This window comes from Gopherus evgoodei, chromosome 11 (genome assembly GCF_007399415.2).
Source record: "Gopherus evgoodei ecotype Sinaloan lineage chromosome 11, rGopEvg1_v1.p, whole genome shotgun sequence".
NCBI lineage: Eukaryota > Metazoa > Chordata > Testudines > Testudinidae > Gopherus > Gopherus evgoodei.
The window spans coordinates 46,868,260-46,891,799 of record NC_044332.1 but is presented as its reverse complement, the minus strand read 5'-3'; the positions used below and the strand labels follow the sequence as shown (position 1 = coordinate 46,891,799).

Here is a 23,540-nt window from a genome sequence, read left to right as displayed (position 1 = left end):
CTGTGCCTCAGTTCCCCACCTGTAAAATGGGGGTCCCAGCAAGGACATGCCTATTGAAACTTCATGAAAATGATGCCTCTACTATGAATTTGGTCACTGGATACACATAATGTGGCTAGCAAGTTCTGTATAAGAATGGAAACTGTTGGGATAAAATAACTGTGTGGAGCCTACTTCTTGAACACCTCAAAATGAACCCAAACTGAAACTTGGTTTGAGTTTCAAAAGGTTTGGTAAACAAAAAACAAAAAACAAAACCCAAGCCTCTGTGAATGCTTTCATATCAGCCCACATGAAAACCAGAAACACCAAGCTACTGACCTCACTCATGCTAGGAAGCAGTGGAAATCTCAGGAAAAGACTCTTCTTTGGAACTCAGGATTTCAAAGCCACCAGCACTGACTAAATTTTGGACAAGCATCTAAGCTTCAGGATGATTATACAAACTTCAATTCCAAACTTGGTGTGGTACACCCAGCACTAGGTTTTGCCCCGGTTACTGTGGTTGGGACATTAATTAGCAAATCACATTGCTCTCTCAACTGTTATTAATGTAACTAAGCAAGCATATTCAATCGGCTTTACGTCTTCTTCCCAAATGAGCATCTATCTCTGGAACATGAACAAGAACCCAGAACATGAGTTTTATGCCAGATAACAATAATCAAACATAGCACTTTAAATTCTGGTTTTATTTTTTTCTAACAAGCCGGCGTTAAATGTGCCCAAACCTGTAGTGGTACATTATCTGCTATTATACAACATCAGTAACAGATGTAAACTCCAAATTAAAAGTATCTTAATCTTTAACTATTAATCCGCCTGCAGAATATACTTAATCAGTGCACAGTTACAACTGCATTACATCAAGGCACGTCTAGCTCTCAGTCATGTATAAGATGCTTCATTGTGCTGAGAATACCTTTGTTACTCTGACAGGGAAAAACATTGTTTGAGGAAGTGGGTCATATGGGTGTAAAGATGTTTACTTGAAAGGCCTGGAATTCCGTGGTCCTGATCAGTGTACCACTGAAAAAGAAGAAAAAACCCAACAAAGCACACTTGATTTCTCCATCCTACAGTAATTAAACAATCCAGAAGCTTGATCTTTATTAATTATTATTATAACCCCATTAAGGTTGCAAGGTGCCTCACAAAGGCAAATGGGCAGTGACTTGGTAGATTTTTGTTCTTTTCGTGTTCATTATTTTTGATCAGTTTTCATTATATTCATATTCTCATTGAACAAAGTTTCTAAATAATCTGTGATTTGTCAGTCCGAGTGGCTGTCTGGTGAGTTAGTGGCATCAAGCCAGAGCAAAAACACTTCAAGAGGCCCTCAGGGACAAGAGTCCTTGGCATGTATTGCATGTTCTTAGCAGTAGGATTGTTAAGAAAACATTGGCTAGCAATGTTTTACTCTCACCAAACAGCCCTTGCCTAAAAATTGTGGAGTTCTGTCCAAATCATTCAGCATTATATCAGTGCCATAAGCATTATATACAGCATCCTGAGAACAGTGACTTAGGGGGATTAAGTTATACCTTGGAACAGCAGCAATTCTTTTCACTTATTTTTAATTGGACAACTTGCCTTAAGTTATTTCCATCCAGGTGTCATAAAGACACTCCGAAATCCAAAGTATTGTTTTTTTAAGGCCAGGTCCTTCTCTTCTCTGCAAATACAGCAGAACCAGCAATTTTTTTTCTGTATTGGTGGGGAATGCAGGATATCTGAAGTCCACACAATGGTCCATATGTTTATGGAGTGCCACAAACCCAAGTGCCATGGCGGTTTCTGGTGTACTCATGTGTGTGGGAGCTCATGGACAGAGGTAGGACAGGGACAAGGCTGGTGTATTTTTCAGTAGCCCAGGACTGAAGGGTATAGAAGAAGCAAAGCTTGGCATGGATGCAATAAATGTTTTGTCCATTTGGCCTCCCTTTTGCTCTTCTTTCATCCCTTCCACCCTCCTGTCTGTTCTGTTCTCTCTGCCCCTGCTGCCCTGCATAGGCCTCCCTGATAACTTGTTCTCTTCTCCCTGTGGACCTACTATCTAGATGCCTGAGTTCTGGAAATGTACATTATCTGTGTTCCCCAGACCACAAGCTACACTATGGGATTCACTGGGCTAAAGTGAGTGTCTTAAAAATGTCCCCAGATGTAAGAGGAATTATAAGCCAATGCTTAAAAGAAAAATAGTCTGTTGTTATCTACCATTGCCTGGAAATCCACCTGTGCGTTAACCAAAGCTTTAGAGATCTGTGCTGAGTTCTGGAAATGTACGTTATCTGGAAAAGGGAACAGAACAAAAACGGAAGAGTGAGTTATTAAAATCTGGTAAATACCAGACAGCTTAAAGCTACAGTGCATTAAGTTCAGTCCATCGATTATCGAGTGATACAGTTGACATTACTAACAATGAGTAAGCAAATCTTTATATACCCTATGGAAATGGACCAAACATCTAAGTACTGACTCTAATCAAAGTCAAAGAAAGATGCTTAACGTTTCTCAAACAAAGAGGTTGTCTCTCTGTATTTGAACTGCCTTTGGTAAACCTCACCATCTGCTGTTCCATGGATGAGAAGATATTCCACGTTTCGGAAATTCTCTGCTCTCGCCATCACAGTTGAATTCTGTTCAGGGAAAAATGAACACTTCAGCAGCTGCAATTTAGACCACTTAGTCACGTAGGTAAAAGGCTTTCATTGCATAGTATAAAACTAACTGAATCATCATATAAACTGGCACTATAAAGAGAGTAGTGATTATTTATTACTCTCTGGGCTTGGAATGAAAGCCAGATATATTCTCTAGGCTTTTCCCAGGGCTAGTTGACACAAATCTCAAGCCCCCTCCCTATCCCTCCCACTGGCCACAATGCCATTCCTCTTACACCAAAATGCTCTGCCAGAGGAGTTTGGGATGAGGAGTTTCTGCCATTTGGATGGGGTTTGGAAATGAGCATTAAGGGCCTAACCCAAAGCCTAGTTAAGTCAGTAAGAGCCTTTTCACTGACTTCAGTGGGATTTGGACCAGGCCCTAACTGTGTTCTGGTGTGTATGTTTGTGGAGGGAATCAGGGGAATGAATAAAGGATGGAAATTTCCTGTTAAACCTTTAGGAACCAGCAATGTGCCCCCATTTAGGGGTGATAATCTGATTACCTAGGGGGTTCGTGCCATTTCACCACAGTCTTCACAAAGCAGCTTGCGTTCCACACCAAGTAGTCCCAACAACGACCAGTAATCATAATAATTTAAACCTATAACTGGTGGGGGCCCCGCCCCCGATGCTGAAGGTAAGCAGCATTATCTGAACTGACCCTGTCTGTTCCAATGGAACAACAAGGACCCTTAAACATAGAATATTTAAGACTATTAAATATAGGAAAAAAGAGTAAACTATAGGCAGGTGAATTCCATGCTAGTAGCTCTCACTGCTATAGGGCTGATACTACAAGGGCTAGAAGATGATTTCTCTTCCCCACTACTCCCTTCCTCCCTGCTAATGTGATTCTAAGTTTGAGGAAAACAAATGCAATGAAGAGAATTCTTACTTTGTAGTGTTTGAGATTATCTGACTCAGTCGGAAGACCCATAAATCGCTCTGTGTAGATGGATGCTATTATATAAAAAAAAAAGAGCTGTAGACAAAATATATTCACATCTAATGGTTGAATACAATGAGTATGTGTTTAAACTACACACTGTTCCATTAATACAGCCTAAGTGTGTTACTTGTTTTAGACTAGTTCTGTGGCATCCATCACTGTAGTTCCTGGCTGCCTCACGCTACACTAAAACCAGCTACATACAAAAATCACTGATGAAGATGAATTGATGAATATACTGCCACTTTATCTGCCCCTGCAGAAATACCCAACCCAGAGTGACCTAACAAAAGGGCTGAGCAAACAGGTAAGTTGTGTACCATGACCTGAGAGCTATCAAACGTAAGCTTTGGCAGTCTACCTGGAACACCCAGTCCCATAGACAAAGGCTGAGATTGCTTTAGCTAGTAGGATAAATTCCAGGAACCCAATAGCTAGAGTAACCCAGCACGTATCTACTGCCACAAGGGGACACACAAGAGGACTATCAAGAGCTTTATTGTAACCAACACATTACTTTATACTCAGAAGCAAGGAAGAGTCCCTTAGGATTTCATCCTGGTGACTCTTCCTGTTCAATGTGTATGCAGACACTGTGGGAGAATGGGAGACATAGGCAGCAGTATAAAACCCTGTGCACAGGATATTCAGGTCTTTGTCCATTTTTTACTGACACCAGATGCTGTGGTTTCTTTGTTTTCTTAGTCTTTGACTGACATAGGGACATGGGTGAGAGCAAACATCTCTGCATCTGAGACTTTCAGCTGGGGCACCTTACTGCTTAAGGGCCCACTCAGGACACCTTTACAAATGCTCTTCCATGGCTGCCAGGCTGTTTAGTGAAATGCTATGGAGTTCCTACTGTAATGTGCACCTCACAGTTCAGGAGAATGAGAATCCGTGAGCTGGAAGATGGTAGCATTATGACTAGCTATGAATGGCACAAGGTTTTGGAGAAAGGATACAATTTACAGCCTCATTTCTCTCACTGGAGCAGGGTCCCATGTTTCCCAGTGGCAGAACCATCATTAAATAAAAGTTGCTGAAGCTCAGTCCAGGTAGGAGGGAAGAACAATTACTCAGTGACTACCCTTTTGGGAAGAAAGGCTAGAAATTATTATGCAGCCATTCCATCTGCCTCTGCAAAGGCCCACAGGATAGTCAATGATAATTTATGGTCAGTATTATCAGAGACTGCTGACAGATCTAATACAATCAGTACACATATCTAACTGTGTCTAGGGAGAAACAAACAATCAATGTCCTAGGGCAGTGCCATCTGTGTGCCACATATACGTTTGTAGCTAATCTTGGGGGGCTCATGGAAATCTGTGGAATCACAATACAACTGCAGTGCTGCAACACCACTTTTTCAATAACTTTCTCCAGAAAGGGGAGGGGGAACATATTGGGCAATAATGGATCAAGCTGTGATGTCACAGGCAATTTTTTGAGCAAGAGTGCTTGCATAATGGTGGCTGATACCTTACCCTCCCAACAAGAGGCATTACATTCACAGTGAATGTAGTTACATGTAAGACCCCTGTACAGGATCAGCATGATGTCAAGGATGCTTTAAGTAAATGAGAACACAACAGACAGAGGGAGGGATAGCTCAGCTGTTTGAGCATTGGCCTGCTAAATCCAGGGTGGTGAACTCAATCTTTGAGGGGGTCATTTAGGGATCTGGGGCAAAAATCTGTCTGGGTAGTGGTCCTGCTTTGAGCAGGGGGTTGGACTAGATGACCTTTGAGGTTCCTTCCAATTCTGATATTCTGTGATTAATGCAACGTGGCATTCAACTTGTGTGCCAAGAAATGGGGGCAGTGGTTGAGGATCTTCATGGGAAGTCTTGCTAGGAAAAATGTTTGAAAATACTGGAGATCTGGTACAAACTTTCCATCTCAAAGGCAAAAAATTGTCCTTCAGAAATATTTTTATGAGCTCAAGGATAAGTGATTTCTAGAAGGGATTTCTAGAGAGTGGTGACTCTCTCAAAGGCAGAGAAATCACCTCAAAGTTGTCCCCTCAGTTCAGTGGCAGACTTTACAAGAAGTTCCAGGAAGCCCCATCCAGCACATCACTGAATGCATATGGAATGCATAGTGGGCTTCACGGATTCACAAATGAGATTAGCAAACCTTCTGCCAGACACAGTATTTATTCCAAAAGGCTGGGTGCAGCTCTTGGCAGCAGAGAAAGGATTAAATACAAGCTTTGAAGAATTTTATTTTGGTGATGACAATTTCTTTTCTTTAAGGTTTCAAGTTGTTGAGCTCTTGCAATAACATCATGCTTTCTGAGTCAGTGTTTATTAAATGTTTCTATACCGTAATATTCCCAGCTGGAGACAGGAGCCACTGCCATTCCACATTTAAATACTCCACTGCCAGATCCAAGTGCCAGAGAAGTTACATATCCACCATAGGACTGGAGAGAAATCACAGGCAGGTTAATGCTGTGCAGGTAGCTATTTCTTTGTTCTCTGAGAATCCAAGTAACAAAACATTACATTCAGAGGAAACATTTGCTTTAATAGCATGGGGCAAAGCAACTAGAGGTTTTACCTTCAGCAGAAACTGAGTCTGGCTGACTCCTTGTGAGGAACAAAAGGACAAGACAATTCTATCTAATCACTTAATCTCTTCCTACCATCTATGTTACTGCTTCATCGGGGACCCTGGTTCAGGACAAATCCCAGTATTCCTCACCTACTGAATTACCTAGCCAAAAATGGAATTTTCTGCTAATTTTTTTTATATTGAATCAGCCCGATATGTGAGGCCGGGGACAACAAGTTGTGGAAAGATATGGATGTTGGCTTTAAAGTAGACTACAATACCCCACGGAAAGGTCAGGCTTTTGCTAAATGCCTTAAGAATGTCCATGTGCTGCAGAGCTGCCCAGTAGAGCTGGCTGGAACTTTTTTTTCCTAGCAGAAAATTTTGACAGAAATGGAAAAAAAAATCATTTTAGTCAAAATTTCCTATGGCAAAGTTAGACTTTTCAGCAAAAAATTCCAAGCCAAAAATTTCTATCTGAAAAGCAAAAAATTTCAGCTGAAAAAATCAACATTTATAAATAGAAAAACATTGGAAAGAATCAATTAATTGGTGGCTAACATCCCAGTTTAGTCCATAAGGTGTTCTAGCTACTGCAGTCTGTTACTGTTGGGACACTGCTCATCCTTTACTCTTAAACACTACTTTCAACACCAGGATCTTATCCTGAAGTTTGAATAGTAACAAAGGAAAGACAATGATTATAATTGTTTCTTTCTCTTCTGTTAAAGGCAGATTCTGCTCTAGAAATCTGACCCTCAGGCACCCTAAGATACTTCTCAGTGTAAGTAGGGCTGGCAGAATCTGGCCAATAGGAGGTTAGTTTACGATTATGTCCCTTTAAAAATGAAGGCTAATATAACAATAAGTTATGGAAGATCCCCAATACTTCCTGGCTTTCACTGGCCTAGAAATGCAGTGAAAATGACTTTCCTTGTGTATTTCACGGTCCCAAACCCAATCAGGAAGAGCAAAGGCACAGGAAAAGTCAAACAAAGACAAAGAACCTTTTCCAAACCTTGAAAGATTTAGGTTTGATTCAAGTTCTAGCTGATGGTTTGGCCTGATTCTTAGCTCATCCAATGTGGTTTGCCCATCCCTACTTGGAGTCCCCTAGCCCTCAGCATGTGCAGCCCTCAGCCTTTCACTTCTTCAGTAAAAGAAACAAATCTAGTTTGGGAAAGAGGTTTGGTGCACTTCATTTTCTCTGAAGTTCAACTTCATGCACTATTTCCAGGCCAGAAAAAATCAGGAAGTACAGGAAGTCAGAGTGATGCCAAAGTCAGTGGTTTCAGAACAAAGGGATTAATGGGATTCTGTTGTGGTTTTTTTTAATTTCAGATCACATAAGTTCACACTTCTTGAATTTTGATGTGAGTATCATGTTCAAACAAACGCCATTACTAGCAGTGAAGCCAAATGAAACTTCTAAGCTTTGCCTGGTTTCAACCTAAAACCATATTTGCAGCTGAGATCTACTCAAAATTCAGCCTAGGTCTTCCTGAAAATCAGTAAGGCTTCTCAAAGGGTTTGAAAATCCTCACTGAATCTGATTCTGAAATTTTGTTTACTATGACAAAAGTTTAGAGAAGTAGCTTTAGGGAGACTTTGTGGAAAACAAGGATGAATCTTAGAAAACACTGACTGCAGTAAGATTAAGAAAGGTAAATAAGGAAATACCAAAAACAACAGCAACTACTTACCCAGCCCCATACTGCTATTCTTTTTTCATCAACAAAACCCATTTCTATAAATTTTCTGTTTAAAAGAAAAATCACAATTATAAAGCCATTCTTATCACCCAATAGGATAATTTACATTACATGTAGTTAATAAAAAGAAAAGTCAAGCTTCTTTCGTGCTTCCCAGACACGTTAGGGTACCACTAAGAACAGAAAACATATCTGATTTCTACAAAGGACCAAGTCACAGCTTCATGGATTTTAAGGCCCATCTGTCTGACCTCCTGAATCAATGAAACATCCTTTTGTTTACTTTTTACTCGTAATGTTTAAATGCACATTTATTGTCATCTATGTAGAGAGGCCACGGCATAGCTGAAAGCAATGCTTAAGGAGCCCAGTGGGAGTACTGATCACAGCATGGAAGAGTAACTAAAGAAGACACACTCAGAAATCATTGATACCCTGTTCGTCCTTCATTCCTGACTGTGTTCCCAATTTAAATCTACCTATATAAAGAGATTTTAAACGAGTTAATAAGATGCATACAGACCAGTAAATATATCTCCTGATCTTTCATTATTTTTACTCCCCTTCTCCCATTATTCCAGTCACTCTTTTCTTAATGCCAGCCTTCTCTGTGTTGTCACTAATATCAGGGCTTGATCTGGCAAGGTGCTCAACATACTCAACTTTCAGCAAAAGCAGCAAAGAATCCTGTGGCACCTTATAGACTAACAGATGTTTTGGAGCATGAGCTTTCGTGGGTGAATATCCACTTCGTCAGATGCATGTAGTGGAAATGTCCAGGGGCAGGTATATATATGCAGGCAAGCTAGAGATAAGGAGTAAGTTCAATCAGGGAGGATGAGGCCCTATTCTGCCACACTATAGCAGACCTTAAGGTGGCCATCCTGCAGCAAAAAAACTTCAGGACCAGACTTCAAAGAGAAACTGCTGAGCTTCAGTTCATCTGTGGGTAGTGGTGGTTGGAGACTCTCTGCTGAGGGGGACGGAGACACCCATCTGTCACCCTGACCGTTCATCCCGGGAGGTATGCTGCCTGCCAGGGGCCCGTATCCGAGAAGTTACAGAGGCTTTGTCGAGGATTATCCGGCCTTCTGACTACTATCCCATGCTACTCATCCATGTGGGCACAAATGATACTGCGAGGTGTGACGCTGAGCAGATCAAGAGTGACTACAGGGCTCTGGGAGTACGGGTTAAGGAGTTTGGAGCGCAGGTGGTATTCTCTTCGATTCTTCCTGTTGAAGGTAGGGGTCCGGGCAGAAACAGATGCATCGTGGAGGTGAATGCCTGGCTGCGAAGATGGTGTCGCCAGGAGGGCTTTGGCTTCCTCGACCACGGGATGCTATTTGAGGAAGGACTGCTAGGAACAGATGGCATTCACCTTTCGAAGCGGGGAAAGGCCTTATTTGCGCACAGACTGGCTAACCTAGTAAGGAGGGCTTTAAACTAGGTTCGACGGGGACAGGTGAGCAAAGCCCACAGGTAAGTGGGGAACAAGACCTGGGAGATGGGTTGGAAACAGGAGGGAGCACGGGCTATAATGGCAGAGAGGAAGGAGCGTCAGGGCAAAGCTGGGAGGCAAGATCAAACCAGTATCTTAGATGCCTTTATACAAATGCAAGAAGTATGGGTAATAAGCAGGAAGAACTGGAAGTGCTAATAAATAAATACAACTATGACATTATTGGCATTACTGAAACTTGGTGGGATAATACACACGACTGGAATGTTGGTGTGGATGGGTATAGTTTGCTCAGGAAGGATAGACAGGGGAAAAAGGGAGGAGGTGTTGCCTTATATATTAAAAATGTACACACTTGGACTGAGGTGGAGATGGACATAGGAGACGGAACGGTGGAGAGTCTCTGGGTTAGGCTAAAAGGGGTAAAAAACACAGGTGATGTCGTGCTGGGAGTCTACTACAGGCCACCTAATCAGGCGGAAGAGGTGGATGAGGCTTTTTTCAAACAACTAACAAAATCATCCAAAGCCCAAGATTTGGTGGTGATGGGGGACTTCAACTATCCAGATATATAGTTGAGAAATATTGGGAAATAACACCGCGGGGCACAGACTATCCAATAAGTTCCTGGACTGCATTGCAGACAACTTTTTATTTCAGAAAGTTGAAAAAGCTACTAGGGGGGAAGCTGTTCTAGACTTGATTTTAACCAATAGGGAGGAACTTGTTGAGAATTTAAAAGTAGAAGGAAGCTTGGGTGAAAGTGATCATGAAATCATAGAATTTGCAATTCTAAGGAAGGGTAGAAAGGAGTACAGCAGAATAGAGACAATGGATTTCAGGAAGGCAGATTTTGGTAAGCTCAGAGAGCTGATAGGCAAGGTCCCATGGGAATTAAGACTGAGGGGAAAAACAACTGAGGAAAGTTGGCAGTTTTTCAAAGGGACGCTATTAAGGGCCCAAAAGCAAGTTATTCCGATGGTTAGGAAAGATAGAAAATGTGGCAAAAGACCACCTTGGCTTACCCTTGAGATCTTGCGTGACCTACAAAATAAAAAGGCGTCATATAAAAAATGGAAACTAGGTCAGATCACGAAGGATGAATATAGGCAAATAACACAGGAATGCAGAGGCAAGGTTAGAAAAGCAAAGGCACAAAATGAACTCAAACTAGCTATGGGAATAAAGGAAAACAAGAAGACTTTTTATCAATACATTAGAAGCAAGAGGAAGACTAAGGACAGGGTAGGCCCACTGCTCAATGAGGAGGGGGTAACGGTAACGGGAGACTTGGATATGGCAGAGATGCTTAATGACTTCTTTGTTTCGGTCTTCACTGAGAAGTCTGAAGGAATGTCTAGTATAGTGAATGCTTACGGGAAGAGGGTAGGTTTAGAAGAGAAAATAAGGAAAGAGCAAGTAAAAAATCACTTAGAAAAGTTAGATGCCTGCAAGTCACCAGGGCCTGATGAAATGCATCCTAGAATACTCAAGGAGTTAATAGAGGAGGTATCTGAGCCTCTAGCTATTATCTTTGGGAAATCATGGGAGACGGGGGAGATTCCAGAAGACTGGAAGGGGGCAAATATAGTGCCCATCTATAAAAAGGGAAATAAAAACAACCCAGGAAACTACAGACCAGTTAGTTTAACTTCTGTGCCAGGGAAGATAATGGAGCAGGTAATCAAAGAAATCATCTGCAAACACTTGGAAGGTGGTAAGGTGATAGGGAATAGCCAGCATGGATTTGTAAAGAACAAATCATGTCAAACTAATCTGATAGCATTCTTTGATAGGATAACGAGCCTTGTGGATAAGGGAGAAGCGGTGGATGTGATATACCTAGACTTTAGTAAAGCATTTGATACAGTTTCGCATGAAATTCTTATAGATAAGCTAGGAAAGTACAATTTAGATGGGGCTACTATAAGGTGGGTGCATAACTGGCTGGATAACCGTACTCAGAGAGTAGTTGTTAATGGCTCCCAATCCTGCTGGAAAGGTATAACAAGTGGGGTTCCGCAGGGGTCTGTTTTGGGACCGGTTCTGTTCAATATCTTCATCAACGATTTAGATGTTGGCATAGAAAGTACGCTTATTAAGTTTGCGGACGATACCAAACTGGGAGGGATTGCAACTGCTCTGGAGGACAGGGTCAAAATTCAAAATGACCTGGACAAATTGGAGAAATGGTCTGAGGTAAACAGGATGAAGTTCAATAAAGATAAATGCAAACTGCTCCACTTAGGAAGGAACAATCAGTTTCACACATACAGAATGGGAAGAGACTGTCTAGGAAGGAGTATGGCAGAAAGAGATCTAGGGGTCATAGTGGACCACAAGCTTAATATGAGTGAACAGTGTGATACTGTTGCAAAAAAAGCAAACATGATTCTGGGATGCATTAACAGGTGTGTTGTAAACAAGACACGAGAAGTCATTCTTCCGCTTTACTCTGCGCTGGTTAGGCCTCAACTGGAGTATTGTGTCCAGTTCTGGGCACCGCATTTCAAGAAAGATGTGGAGAAATTGGAGAGGGTCCAGAGAAGAGCAACAAGAATGATTAAAGGTCTTGAGAACATGACCTATAAAGGAAGGCTGAAGGAATTGGGTTTGTTTAGTTTGGAAAAGAGAAGACTGAGAGGGGACCTGATAGCAGTTTTCAGGTATCTAAAAGGGTGTCATCAGGAGGAGGGAGAAAACTTGTTCACCTTAGCCTCCAATGATAGAACAAGAAGCAATGGGCTTAAACTGCAGCAAGGGAGATTTAGGTTGGACATTAGGAAAAAGTTCCTAACTGTCAGGGTAGTTAAACACTGGAATAGATTGCCTAGGGAAGTTGTGGAATCTCCATCGCTGGAGATATTTAAGAGTAGGTTAGATAAATGTCTATCAGGGATGGTCTAGACAGTATTTGGTCCTGCCATGAGGGCAGGGGACTGGACTCGATGACCTCTCGAGGTCCCTTCCAGTCCTAGAGTCTATGAGTCTATGAGTCTATCTGCAAATTTGACACCATCAGCTCAGGATTAAACAAAGACTGTGAATGGCTTGCCAACTACAAAACCAGTTTCTCCTCCCTTGGTTTTCACACCTCAACTGCTAGAATAGGGCCTCATCCTCCCTGATTGAACTTACTCCTTATCTCTAGCTTGCCTGCATATATATACCTTCCCCTGGACATTCCCACTACATGCATCTGATGAAGTGGGTATTCACCCACGAAAGCTCATGCTCCAAAACATCTGTTAGTCTATAAGGTGCCACAGGATTCTTTGCTGCTTTTACAGATCCAGACTAACATAGCTACCCCTCTGATACTCAACTTTCAGCGGTGCTCTGTAACTCCCCAGAGGTGCCTTACAGGATCAGGCCCTGAGGTTTTAAACTACTCTGCCCTTTTATTTGACTGTAAAGTGTCATGCATGCTCATGGCACTGTAATAAAAAATAACAAGGAAAAGTTCTCCCAAGGCTCCCTGCAGATGCATGTTATAAAACTCAGAGAGGAGGGAAGGGCTATGCCTTACTCCTCTGTTTGATCATCAAGCAGCTTGAAGGGAAAACCAGATCACTGGTGTTGGGTTTCCTGTCTCTGCATCCCACTGCAATGATGAAGACTGCTGAAGGAAACATACTAGAGAGGGAAGGAAGGTTTGTGCACAGGGACATCTTTCCAAAGAAACCACTTAGGAAAAAAGTTATGTAAACGTGGGTGAATTATCAGTGCAGATCACAGCGCACAATAGGGTAAAACAGGGAAGAAGAGGCAGGAGGAGGGAAAAGACACAAGAAAGATTAAAAACTAGTAGGCCAAGGGCAACTCCCCTCTCCCTTTCAGCAATATAATCTCACTTTTCTTTCTCTCAGCCATCTTCGCATCCACATTTACAGGAAGCATAGTGACAAATGCACCAAATAGGGCGAGATTCACCCCAGGGTCTCTACCAGCAGCTGCAAACTTTCCTTTGCCAGGAAGCCCACACAAGTGGCCAAAACCACACCCAAATTAGGAGTTAATGGCTGGGAGGGACATGGGATGTGGGCTTCCAGAGGGTGCACTAATTTAGCACAGGTCTGCTGCAGCCTTCACCAGCTGGGCTCCTATGCTGGGCTCTCTCCCTGGGGGCAGTCCCCCACCAGGGTGCATGGCCCTTGCTGGTAAATCTGCCCCATAGTCTTGGGACAGACTGGTAAAATGAAGCAGAAGCCATCCACACACAATGTAAAACGGGTGTAGAGGCTGGCAGTGAATTGGGGAAAGTTTGCATGGAAAGTCTGTGGTAATTTCAGCCATTCCTTTACAGGCTCTCAGACCAGACTGCAGCTGCAGAAGCACCTTAGCCTCACTGTGTCTCTGACAGGTCGGTTTCGACCCCTTTCATGTCTGAGTGTCACTTTAGAGCAATAACAAGTAATTTATAACTTTGATGCTCTCATAAAGTGAGTGATTATGTCGCTGCAATGTTTCAGGAAAGAAAAGCAAATAACAGATGACACTTAGAAGCCTGAAATGATAAAACAGGTAGTCTGCTTCAGTCTTCAATGAAAAGGATAATACCAACACGATACTTAATGCAATAACAGCTAAGGAGGAAATGTAGAGATCACTAAGCAGAAACAGGAAGGAAGAGATAAGAGTACTTAGAGGCAGTGCTCTCAAGCACATAGAGCAGGGACATGGGTGTCAGGGCTCCTGGATTCTATTCCTGGCTCTGCTGTTCACGGCCAGGTCTATCATTTGGGTGGGGCACCCATTCCCCCCACTCAGCTTCCACAGCACCAAAAAAGTCTGCCTAGATACCAAATCAGCCCCTTTGGGGCACCTTCCCCAAGAAAATTTAATCCCTCTCCCCTACAACACAGCTCCCCTGGGGCAGCACATTAACCCTCCTCCCATTCTAAACACCTGCTTTGGTAGTGCTGTTGTATCTTGTGACTCTGAAATCCCAAATTGAGGCTTCTTTCATAAGACCCTCAGTCCTTCTTTCTGTCCAGAGGCTCCATGCAGGAGGGATATATCTGTTTGGAGCACTTGCAGTCTGGATAACTTTGATGCAGAGCAGCATGGGTGGGAGGAACTGCAAGAGATTGCTGTCAGAACCTGTTGGCCCCAGGCACTCTTGTCATTTCTTGCTACCTTGGAATGGCAAGGAAGATGGGTCTTGTGACTGAACACGATCTCTGATAGTCTAGAAATGTGGGTACAGCTGTACCACAGACTTCACGTCTGATCACGGGCAAGTGCTTTCAGATCCTAGGATTGAGGGCATTATGGACATGCACATTATTACTCTGAAAGAATTGAAGTAGCAGTATTAAGTGCACCCTTTACAGTGATTATGTATATCAAGTGATGGGTTCAGGGGATACCACTTGGGTACCATGTACCTCTAATTTTTGCTCTCCACAAGTCCCATCTCTTGTCTTGCCCACTGGAGGCAGTGAGGGGCCCCAATATAGATTTTCATTCTTAGCAGTTACCAGCCAAGTGGTGCTTGACCTTGAAATGCATCTACTAATCTGTCTCATAGACCACTGCTTCGGTGTTGCTTAACATGTGGAAGGGATTCTATTGAATCCTACTGTGATACTCACTTCACTGCTGAGATTTGGTCCTCAATTTCATAGACTCCGAGTTTTCGATATACTGCATGCAGCATCTTGTCACCTTGAAAAGCTGTACCTCTGCCATCCACAAGAACAACAATAATTTCCTCTCTGCTTGCAAGATAGGTTATCCAGCTAATCCCAAATGTGTGCTTTACATTCTGACTGCAAGGTCCTCCATACCTAAAGGAAATAATCACAGAATCTCAGGTTTAGATTTGGTGGATGATCTTAAACAAAGCATTTATTTAACACAGGACATGAATAATGGAATAAGTAAAGCTCAAACCTCAGATCTTATTTAATATAAAAGAAACTTCTTGAATGCATAGCCCCTGGTGGGCAGCCTAACAGAGTCTTAATTCTGGAGAGGGGAAATTTCTGGAAGTGACTGTGGTTATACGTGTCTCATATTTTCCTTGAATATCTTCTCCTATAAGGCAGAACAGGCTCATGGTATTCAATAGACAGAAACAGTCAGACCTTTACTGATATAGGTGTGGGACTTTGCCAGCTGTAATCCATTTCAGTTCTTGTAGGACTAGGTTGAGCCATTCGATTTGGCCCAGAATGGCCCATGGCTGCACTGTCCCAAGAGGAACTTTGAGAGGATATTATGCCTCAAAGTCACAATTCCTCCCCTCTTTGCCTTATTCTGGCAGAGTGAATTACCTCACCCCTTGTTGGGATACAGCTGACCCCACACCTCTCTGCATCTGGACTGATAATCTGACCAGCAGTGAGTGGGGAAGAGGAAAGGCCTCCTTTCCCCTTTGTGCCAACTTGCTTTCTAAGGGGAATATCAAGTGAGCAGCCCCTGCTTTCTCCCTGATACCTGGCATCATAGTTTGAGCACACCTTACTCAGCTGAGCAAGACAACAGAAAGGGTTTTACTTCTTATACATTTGAATGAAAGCTGGGGATAATCTTTAGCCCACAATGTTTACATTTTTTCTTCTTATCCACATCTGATAGGCTCATATCATACTTTCCAAAGTTAACAACAGTGAAATCCATAATGTGCTATCTTAAGCAGTCTCTCATGGTACATGGAAGCAGCAATGGAATTGATTCCAAGCAATATTCTACAAATTCCTATTCTCCTTCTGAAGGACTAATCTTAGTCTCACTGAAATCAACAACAAAACTCTCATTGATTTCAATAGGATCCGGATTCTATTTCAGAAATGTAGCCTAAAACCAAAGAATTGGTGTGCTTGTTATATACACTAATGCACGTATCCTGCACTATATGTGACATGTCAAAACTAATACCCTTTCTGATAAAGCAGATTATGTGGAAAAAGAAAAGAAAATCTTACATACACCTGAATAAGCAGAGGATACTTCTTGGATCTATCAAACTGCGGAGGTAGAAGCATCTTGTACCACAAAGCTAAAAAAAGATATAGTACAAATATATCAATGTTTAAGATGATTCTTCTATGTATGAGCCATTATTTATTGCAGTAGCATATGAAAATGCGTAAGCAATGAGACACAGGATTCATGAATTGTGAGTCATGAACTGATTGTAAGTCATTTTTCCTATTTAACTGTTTGAAAACAATCTTGAAGAAATAAAGTGTTGAGGCTTTTGGTTTTGTTTTTTTTTAAATTAAGCTGCACACAATAATATTAGGGTCTAATTTCTGCAGGTATCTAGAAAAAAATGAAATCAGGATGACAAATACTATCTCAATGGTGAGATATTCAATACCAATTTATTACTATACTATAAAATAATGTTACAAAATCACTAATGATAACACCTTCACAATTCAGACCCTATTCTCAAGGCATTATAATGGGCAATGCATGCATGCCAGATTACATATTACCTTTTTATGAATACCACAATGCTTTTTATTTTTCTCTCTCATGTGAGAGAAAAATAAATTAATTTACAATTAAATATTTGTAAATTAGTTAATTTACAAATGTTAATGAATGAAGTCTCTTAACAGCATCACCTCTGTGTAGTAGGGATGTATTGTATCTGTTTCACTGACAGGCAAACTGATGCATAGCAATACTGAGTTTCTCAAAGTCAAATAGTGACTCCATGGCAGAACCAGAAATACAATCCAGGAAGCCTAATTCCAAATTCCTTGTTCTAATAACTGTTGGAGCATGCTTCCTACAACAGAATAAGTGTAAGAATAATAGAAAAAGTAAATAGTGTAATAGAGGTTGTATAATCCTTACTAATTCCATCCACTTCAAGTTTATTAATGTCTATCTTAGGCATTCTGATGTTTTCCATCGCAGATTCTAATTCCCAATTGTCTTCCAGGACTTTAATCTCTGGGTAAAAGAAGTTTCCATATTAGATCAATTTGCTTTTCAACTCTTCTCTATTAATTGAGACTCCGTTGTTTTGTTTGTGGCTAAACCGGAAAAAAAAATCTATGGAAAACTCTTACAAATATGGTAATGGGGTCATACATTGGAAAATCATACACTTGAAGTATTTATATATAAACTGGAACACTGACACATTCTGTATGGGATACAAAGTAATTGATCTTGTGTGACTATTATTTCTTCTCTCCTTCTTCACTCACACCTCACTCTTCCTACCTTTTATTTAGTTAATTATGTACAACACACATGCTTCTCCAAATGTTGACTCTAGTTATATCCATTGTCCTGAATAATGGATTACTGCACACTCCTCTCTATCCTGTCTCATATTAGCAAGATACAGTGTGCTTCTTTGCATCTGAATTAATACTTTAATCTTTTCCTCTGCTGTAACTTCACTGAATTGTAACTTGCAGACTAATGTCTAATCAAATCTCAATATAACGATGTTTATTTACTGAAAAACTTTACTAGATGATCAAGCACCAAATACCGACATGTAAATTTAAAAAGTTATATTTTCTGTATAATTAATATCCAGCACAGATTGTAGTACTGGTACAGTAGGAGTCCACTGAAAGCTACTTTGTGTACTAAAATGCTTTCTTATGACTAGGGATGGGCATAGAATGTCGTACCTAATGAGGGTCTATGACCTGAATCTTCACCCTCAAACTGAAACAGAACCTTATGTGATTTTTTAACAACTTCCGTTAAATTTTTTGTCATCATTTTACATTTTTGAAAAATGCTTCCTGGTTCTGTGACTGCAGTAATGCCAGAAGAATACAGGATGACCAGGAACAGGAAATACCAGAATTCTTTCAAGAAAGCCAGTTATTGTGAATGTCCAGGCCAGTTTTGCAGATCCAGGAATTTTGAATAGCTTGGATAAAGGCTGAAATACCATCCTGATGTTGGAACCAAACCAAACTAGAGGTCCAAATCTTTTGAAGTTTGTCCACTGCTAGACCATCCAAGGTAACCTTCCAGTCTGGTGTACGTGAATTTACCTGCACAACTCCCATTTTAATTCATGGGTGATGTGTGGTCAGATACCTGCCAACCACAATGAAAATGGATTTGCTGCCTCTCTTATGCAATTGCAGTCTAGTCCAAGACAAACATTGTCATGGTCACCTAACAAGAAAGCAATTAGCCCAAGTGGCACAAAGATGACTAAAACAAGTGGCTACATAATTATCCTTACAAAGACAAAAGGTAAAAGTCCATGAAATTAAACATTTGTTTCCTAGGCACAAGGAGATATCAGAGTGCCATACTGAGCATTCAACACTTTGTTCACCATTTCATACAGACTGTGCTCATTGCTGGGGAAATTAGAAGGGATCCTTAATGGGCAGATAAAAGTGGCAATTCATGTATAGATTTTGCAGAAGTAGGAGTTGGAAGAACATAGCTAGAGAACAAAAGCACATGTGGTGGGAATGGAACAATCTTTTCCAGCTCCAAACATTTCTTTTGGATTCCTCACACAATTTCCAGTCAACCCTTGCTCAGGCAAAATGCAGGTCAATGGCAGTGTGCGTAACTACGGGTTGACTAGAAATGGTGTATTGAGCTCAAGATTTGACTCACTGGGAGTTACCGATGCTCAGTATACCCACTATTTATAGCAATGTAAAATTCAGGGCTGGATTCAACAATAAAAATACAGTAAATCCAAATTTCACAATGTAATATGAAAGAATCTGGGTATTGAATCTGACCCTCAAAGAGAGTTAAAAGTATCTTTAGTGCAAGTCTAAATAGAGACTAATGGGATTTATTTAGTAAATATTCAGGATAAAAAAAGAAATATGCAGAATATCTGCAGTACCTCGGTCATTGCTGCCGTCAAAAAGAGTGGAAATAGGAATGCCCGGACCTGTAATGAGAATTAAAAGAGAAAGAAAGTTGTATATCCTTTGAAACATAACTTGGTTTGAAGAGAAGAGTTACTATTAAAATATCAATGATAAGGTCTGTCAGATTACTTGAATTTTCTTGACTGGATGTTTGCATATAACTTTCTTTTCATAGAATCATAGAAATGTAGGGCTGGAAGGGACCTCAAGAGGTCTTCTAGTCCATCCCCCTGCACCTACACCACAAAACAGTGAACACTCTCTTTGAAAATGTCTTACTAACAAGTGTAATAATAGCTGTTACCATAGTGTAATTATACAGCAACATCAAATGACAGTATAATTGCCCTCCTTTTGAAAATTGCTGCGTAATTATGCTTCAGAATCCAAGCTTTCATTTAAAAATAAATAAATCTTACAGTTGCACTGAATATTTTCAAAAAGTGAACTGAACTTCCACAAAGTGCTCTCTGCCTGAGTCTGCAGACAGTCTGAAACAATGCTCTAAGAAAAAGTGTGAACTGTCCCAAGCCATCTCAATTATATGTCAGCTCAGAAGCCTAAGGATGTCACTTTAAATGTTATCATTGTTAACCAAATGTGATGAAATCACCCTATGCCCAATACGTCATTGATGTTTCATGTCAAAAGTGTCCAGCTGGCGCATTTGTGTCTCAGTAGTGACCCAGGTTTCAGATCCATACAAAAAGATAGAAGCCACTACTGTTTGATGGATACATATTGTAGTCCAAGTTGATACGTGGCATTGACACCACAGAAGTTTTCAAAGAGCATAACACCCGCAGCCTTGTTGATTCAAGGTTTCATGTCACCAAGGCAGCTTCCTTCCCTAACAATGGAGCCAAGATACTCATGATACAAACAAGGATGCCAAACATCATACCAACCAGCCTCCAGTGTCTTCCCAGGTGACTCAATGCCAGCTCAGGTGGCTTGGACATCTGCTCTGTATGCCACAGTCCATAGCAGCCCACCAGTTTTATGCATTTGATCCAACAAAAGTTGGATGGAGAAGACCTTAAGGGCAGCCTCGCACATGCTGGAGGGATGTCATGGCTTCTAACCTCACCTGTCTCAGTCTTACTATAGAGCAGGCCGCAATACTGACAGGAGACTGGGTTCTGTGGAAATGGGTGATCTGAAGTGTGCACTCTATGCTCCATGAGCAACATAATGAATGAATGACTGATTGTTAACCAGACTAGCTTCCCACCCAGTCTTGGTGCCAAAAGCCCCAATGTCCCCAACCAATCTGTCCAAGTCTCCATCATATTTTCATACCGTCTACAATGCTGTGATATATTTTTAATAGAAAAATCTGTGGCACAATGAAAAATTGTGGGAATGTAAATTCAATTTAGTAGCAAAATATAAAAATACAAAGGTTTCTGTACTAAATTGTACTGTACTCGGCCGGGGTCTGTCAGGGATACAGGCATAAGGGGGAAGGCAAGGTGGCACAATTCTGGGGTTCCTAGTGCATAACATAGGAGTCACTGCCACACACATTATGTCAAAAGCACTGCTTAGGAAATGGGTTCTTGACCAAACAACAAAGCTCTAGGGAGGAAGGTAACTTTTAAACCCCACAAAAAGCATTTATTTCCTGTAGATAAGGTGACATCCAGCTAATAGCTAAGGTGCCATTACATAAGGTGAACTCAAAATTAACAATGTGAAATGGGCTTCTGAGAACATGTCACATCACATTTGCTAAGGTGAGTGGATTGCATGTGGTGATGACAATATCAAATATTCTTGGCAAGGATGATTGAGACATGTTATCATTCTGTTACATTTGCTCCAGTGGCTGGGGTTTTTATTATTTGTACAGCTGAACATTTAGTTCATATTTTGAAAGATGGTAACAAAAGATGCTACACTGCATATAGGATTGTGAAGGATGAAATGTAGAGTTTTTTGCCTTGGAATTTTTATATTATATGTTGTCCATTATTTACAGTGCCCTGACAACAGGTGAAAACTTGGCCCACTGAGGTCTAGGCAAAATCTCTATTGATTTCAATAGGACCAAGATTTCACCCACTTCTGCCTTGAGAGCAATTTCAAAGGTTTCATATTTATCCCTGTGTCTTGCTGCATTTATTTTCAGAAATTTAATATGTATTGTAAAAAACTACATCACTTAGAAAACTGTCAGCACTTTTGGGGTCAAATTCTGCCCTAATATAAGCAGGCTCAGGTCTTAATGACTTCAGTGGGAGTTGCATCTGCTTGTGCCACAACTGGATTTGGCCTTCTATGTTAGAATCAAAGTACAGATAAGCTGGTACCCAAATAATGAAACTGAAAGGCTGAAGTTCATCAGGAAACAATTTTTTTTCCTGTGAAATATTTTAACAAATTTGTTTTAGTCAATTTTTTGTAGGTTTTTGTAAAAAAAACTGAAATCCAAAAAACAAAAATACTTTGGTTTTCAGCAACTGAGAACATTTTTTTTCACAATTTTTGGCAACCAACATTTTTCAGTTTAAAATGTCTTCTATCAACTAAATGAATATTGCCTGGAATAAATATCATCATTTAGCTCACATTCCCTTGAAAATACAACTTAGAATTTGTTTGGTCACATATTATACTTACCATAACAGACTAGGGCATAATACTTAGCATTTTCACTGAATCTCGCTGTATAATACTGGCACCTTTCTTTCCTTAGATTACAAGTAATGCATTGTTTCCTTAGAGGATTGCTTCCAATGCTAATTCTAGGAGGAAATGAAAACAAAATGATACAATATAATATTGCTTTGAAGTACATTTTCAACATAATGCTGCCCCACCTGTTCCAAAACAGCTATATTGTAAAGTCAAGTCACATTTAAATTACACTTTCTAATCAATGGTTTACAGTTTTTCAATATTTTTAAACAATAGTTGTATGATTCAGACAATATTCCTCTCCAACCTCCCCAATGCCAACTTTCAGATATATGCTTAGTATTTCTGGGATTGTATTTTCGAAGTCTTCAATGTGGCCTGTCTATTTAGACCTTCAGGTACTAATATGGCCCTCATCACCATAGAATCAGAGTGCCTCACATTTATTATTAACGGATTTTGCTCTCATGGCATCTCATAGTGGATGGTCAATGTAAACAAGCTGTCTTGCAGCCCGCCAGCGCATTACCCTGGCGGGCTGTGTGCGGCCTGTGGGCTGCAGGTTGCCCGCCACTGGGATAGGTTAAATTACTTTCCTAAGGTCAGACAGGAAGTCTGTGGCTAAGCTGGGAATTGAAGCCGGTCTCCTGAGTCCCAGTCCAGTGCCCTATCCACTAGACCCTGCTTCCGCCTCCACTTGTTTGTGTGTGCAAATTGAAGTTAAAACACTTGCAAATGCATTTTTAGCACTATCACACATGTGTTCAGGTGATTTACACATACAAGTCTATCACATATACATGATAGTAACAAAATGTACCTGGAAGTGATATATACACAAATGGGGGCCACATTTTGAAACTGTATCCCAATGTTGTGTGCCCCTCCAAAATGCATGGTCACTTTAAATATAGTAATACATATGATCTATTCATTGCAAGATACCCGCATATGCAGTGCAACAGCCCAATTCAAATTTTAGGTAAGAACTTCTTGATATTTACTCTTAAAATTTTGAAACTGTTTCTGACTGTGTAGAATTCTCTTTTATATGATGTAAACCCAGATCCATCTGATATTAATTTAATCAATATTTATAAAAGTTTGATATGAACTTACTTGTATATATTCCTTCTCCCTGGATAGCCTTCAAATTCATTGCTTGAATAGAATCTATGAATTAATTTGTTTGTTATTAAGTAGTCCATGAAATCATAAGCTGTGAATTAGTATTGAGCATCCTAAATCAGAAGCCTACTTGAAAAGTTATATTTAACTAAACTAGAATTTGGATTTTGACTTTTTTGGTGTGTTTGTGTATGGGGGGAGTATCAAGATGTAACAGTGGGTTAAACACTCTACTTTTTCATCCCTCACAACCTTTGTTCAAATCCTGAGACGATGGCAAATGAACCATGAAATTTAATCACTTCATCCTACTTCCCAGGTGTTAGTTGATCAACTAGGTGTAATGTATAGATCCATCTGTACAACAGAGGACTAAGCATAACTGTAGACTAGAGTATGACTCAAATTCAGCAGAGCATTTGCTCAGCCCTAAGCACTGAAGTCCTGATGAATGGTGATGGGTTTACTCACATGCTTAAAGTTAAGATGCTTTAGCTCTTTGCTGAATAGAGGCCTAAAAATTATTAGAAAAAAATGGTGGACTTTGATTTTCAAAAGGTCTTTCAGAAGCCCC

General features: G+C 40.6%; 1 protein-coding gene across 3 annotated transcripts in view; it reads right to left on the bottom strand.

Annotated features, from left to right (window-relative positions):
• Window positions 1-677: 677 nt before the first annotated feature.
• The window catches only part of FAP (fibroblast activation protein alpha), a 54,570-nt gene continuing 31,707 nt past the window's right edge, over window positions 678-23,540 (bottom strand). For 2 of the 3 annotated variants that reach the window (XM_030580451.1, XM_030580453.1), the window contains 12 exons: window positions 22,958-23,011; window positions 21,821-21,945; window positions 19,168-19,215; window positions 17,169-17,267; window positions 16,287-16,356; window positions 14,948-15,142; window positions 7,880-7,934; window positions 5,946-6,045; window positions 3,562-3,626; window positions 2,567-2,639; window positions 2,218-2,291; window positions 678-1,029 (listed from right to left, as the gene is read on the bottom strand). In XM_030580451.1, coding sequence (XP_030436311.1) covers window positions 928-1,029; window positions 2,218-2,291; window positions 2,567-2,639; window positions 3,562-3,626; window positions 5,946-6,045; window positions 7,880-7,934; window positions 14,948-15,142; window positions 16,287-16,356; window positions 17,169-17,267; window positions 19,168-19,215; window positions 21,821-21,945; window positions 22,958-23,011 — 1,060 coding nt within the window. In that variant the 3' untranslated portion in view covers window positions 678-927. The remainder of the gene's footprint in view (window positions 1,030-2,217; window positions 2,292-2,566; window positions 2,640-3,561; window positions 3,627-5,945; window positions 6,046-7,879; window positions 7,935-14,947; window positions 15,143-16,286; window positions 16,357-17,168; window positions 17,268-19,167; window positions 19,216-21,820; window positions 21,946-22,957; window positions 23,012-23,540) is intronic. The other variant, XM_030580452.1, reaches the window with a different exon arrangement.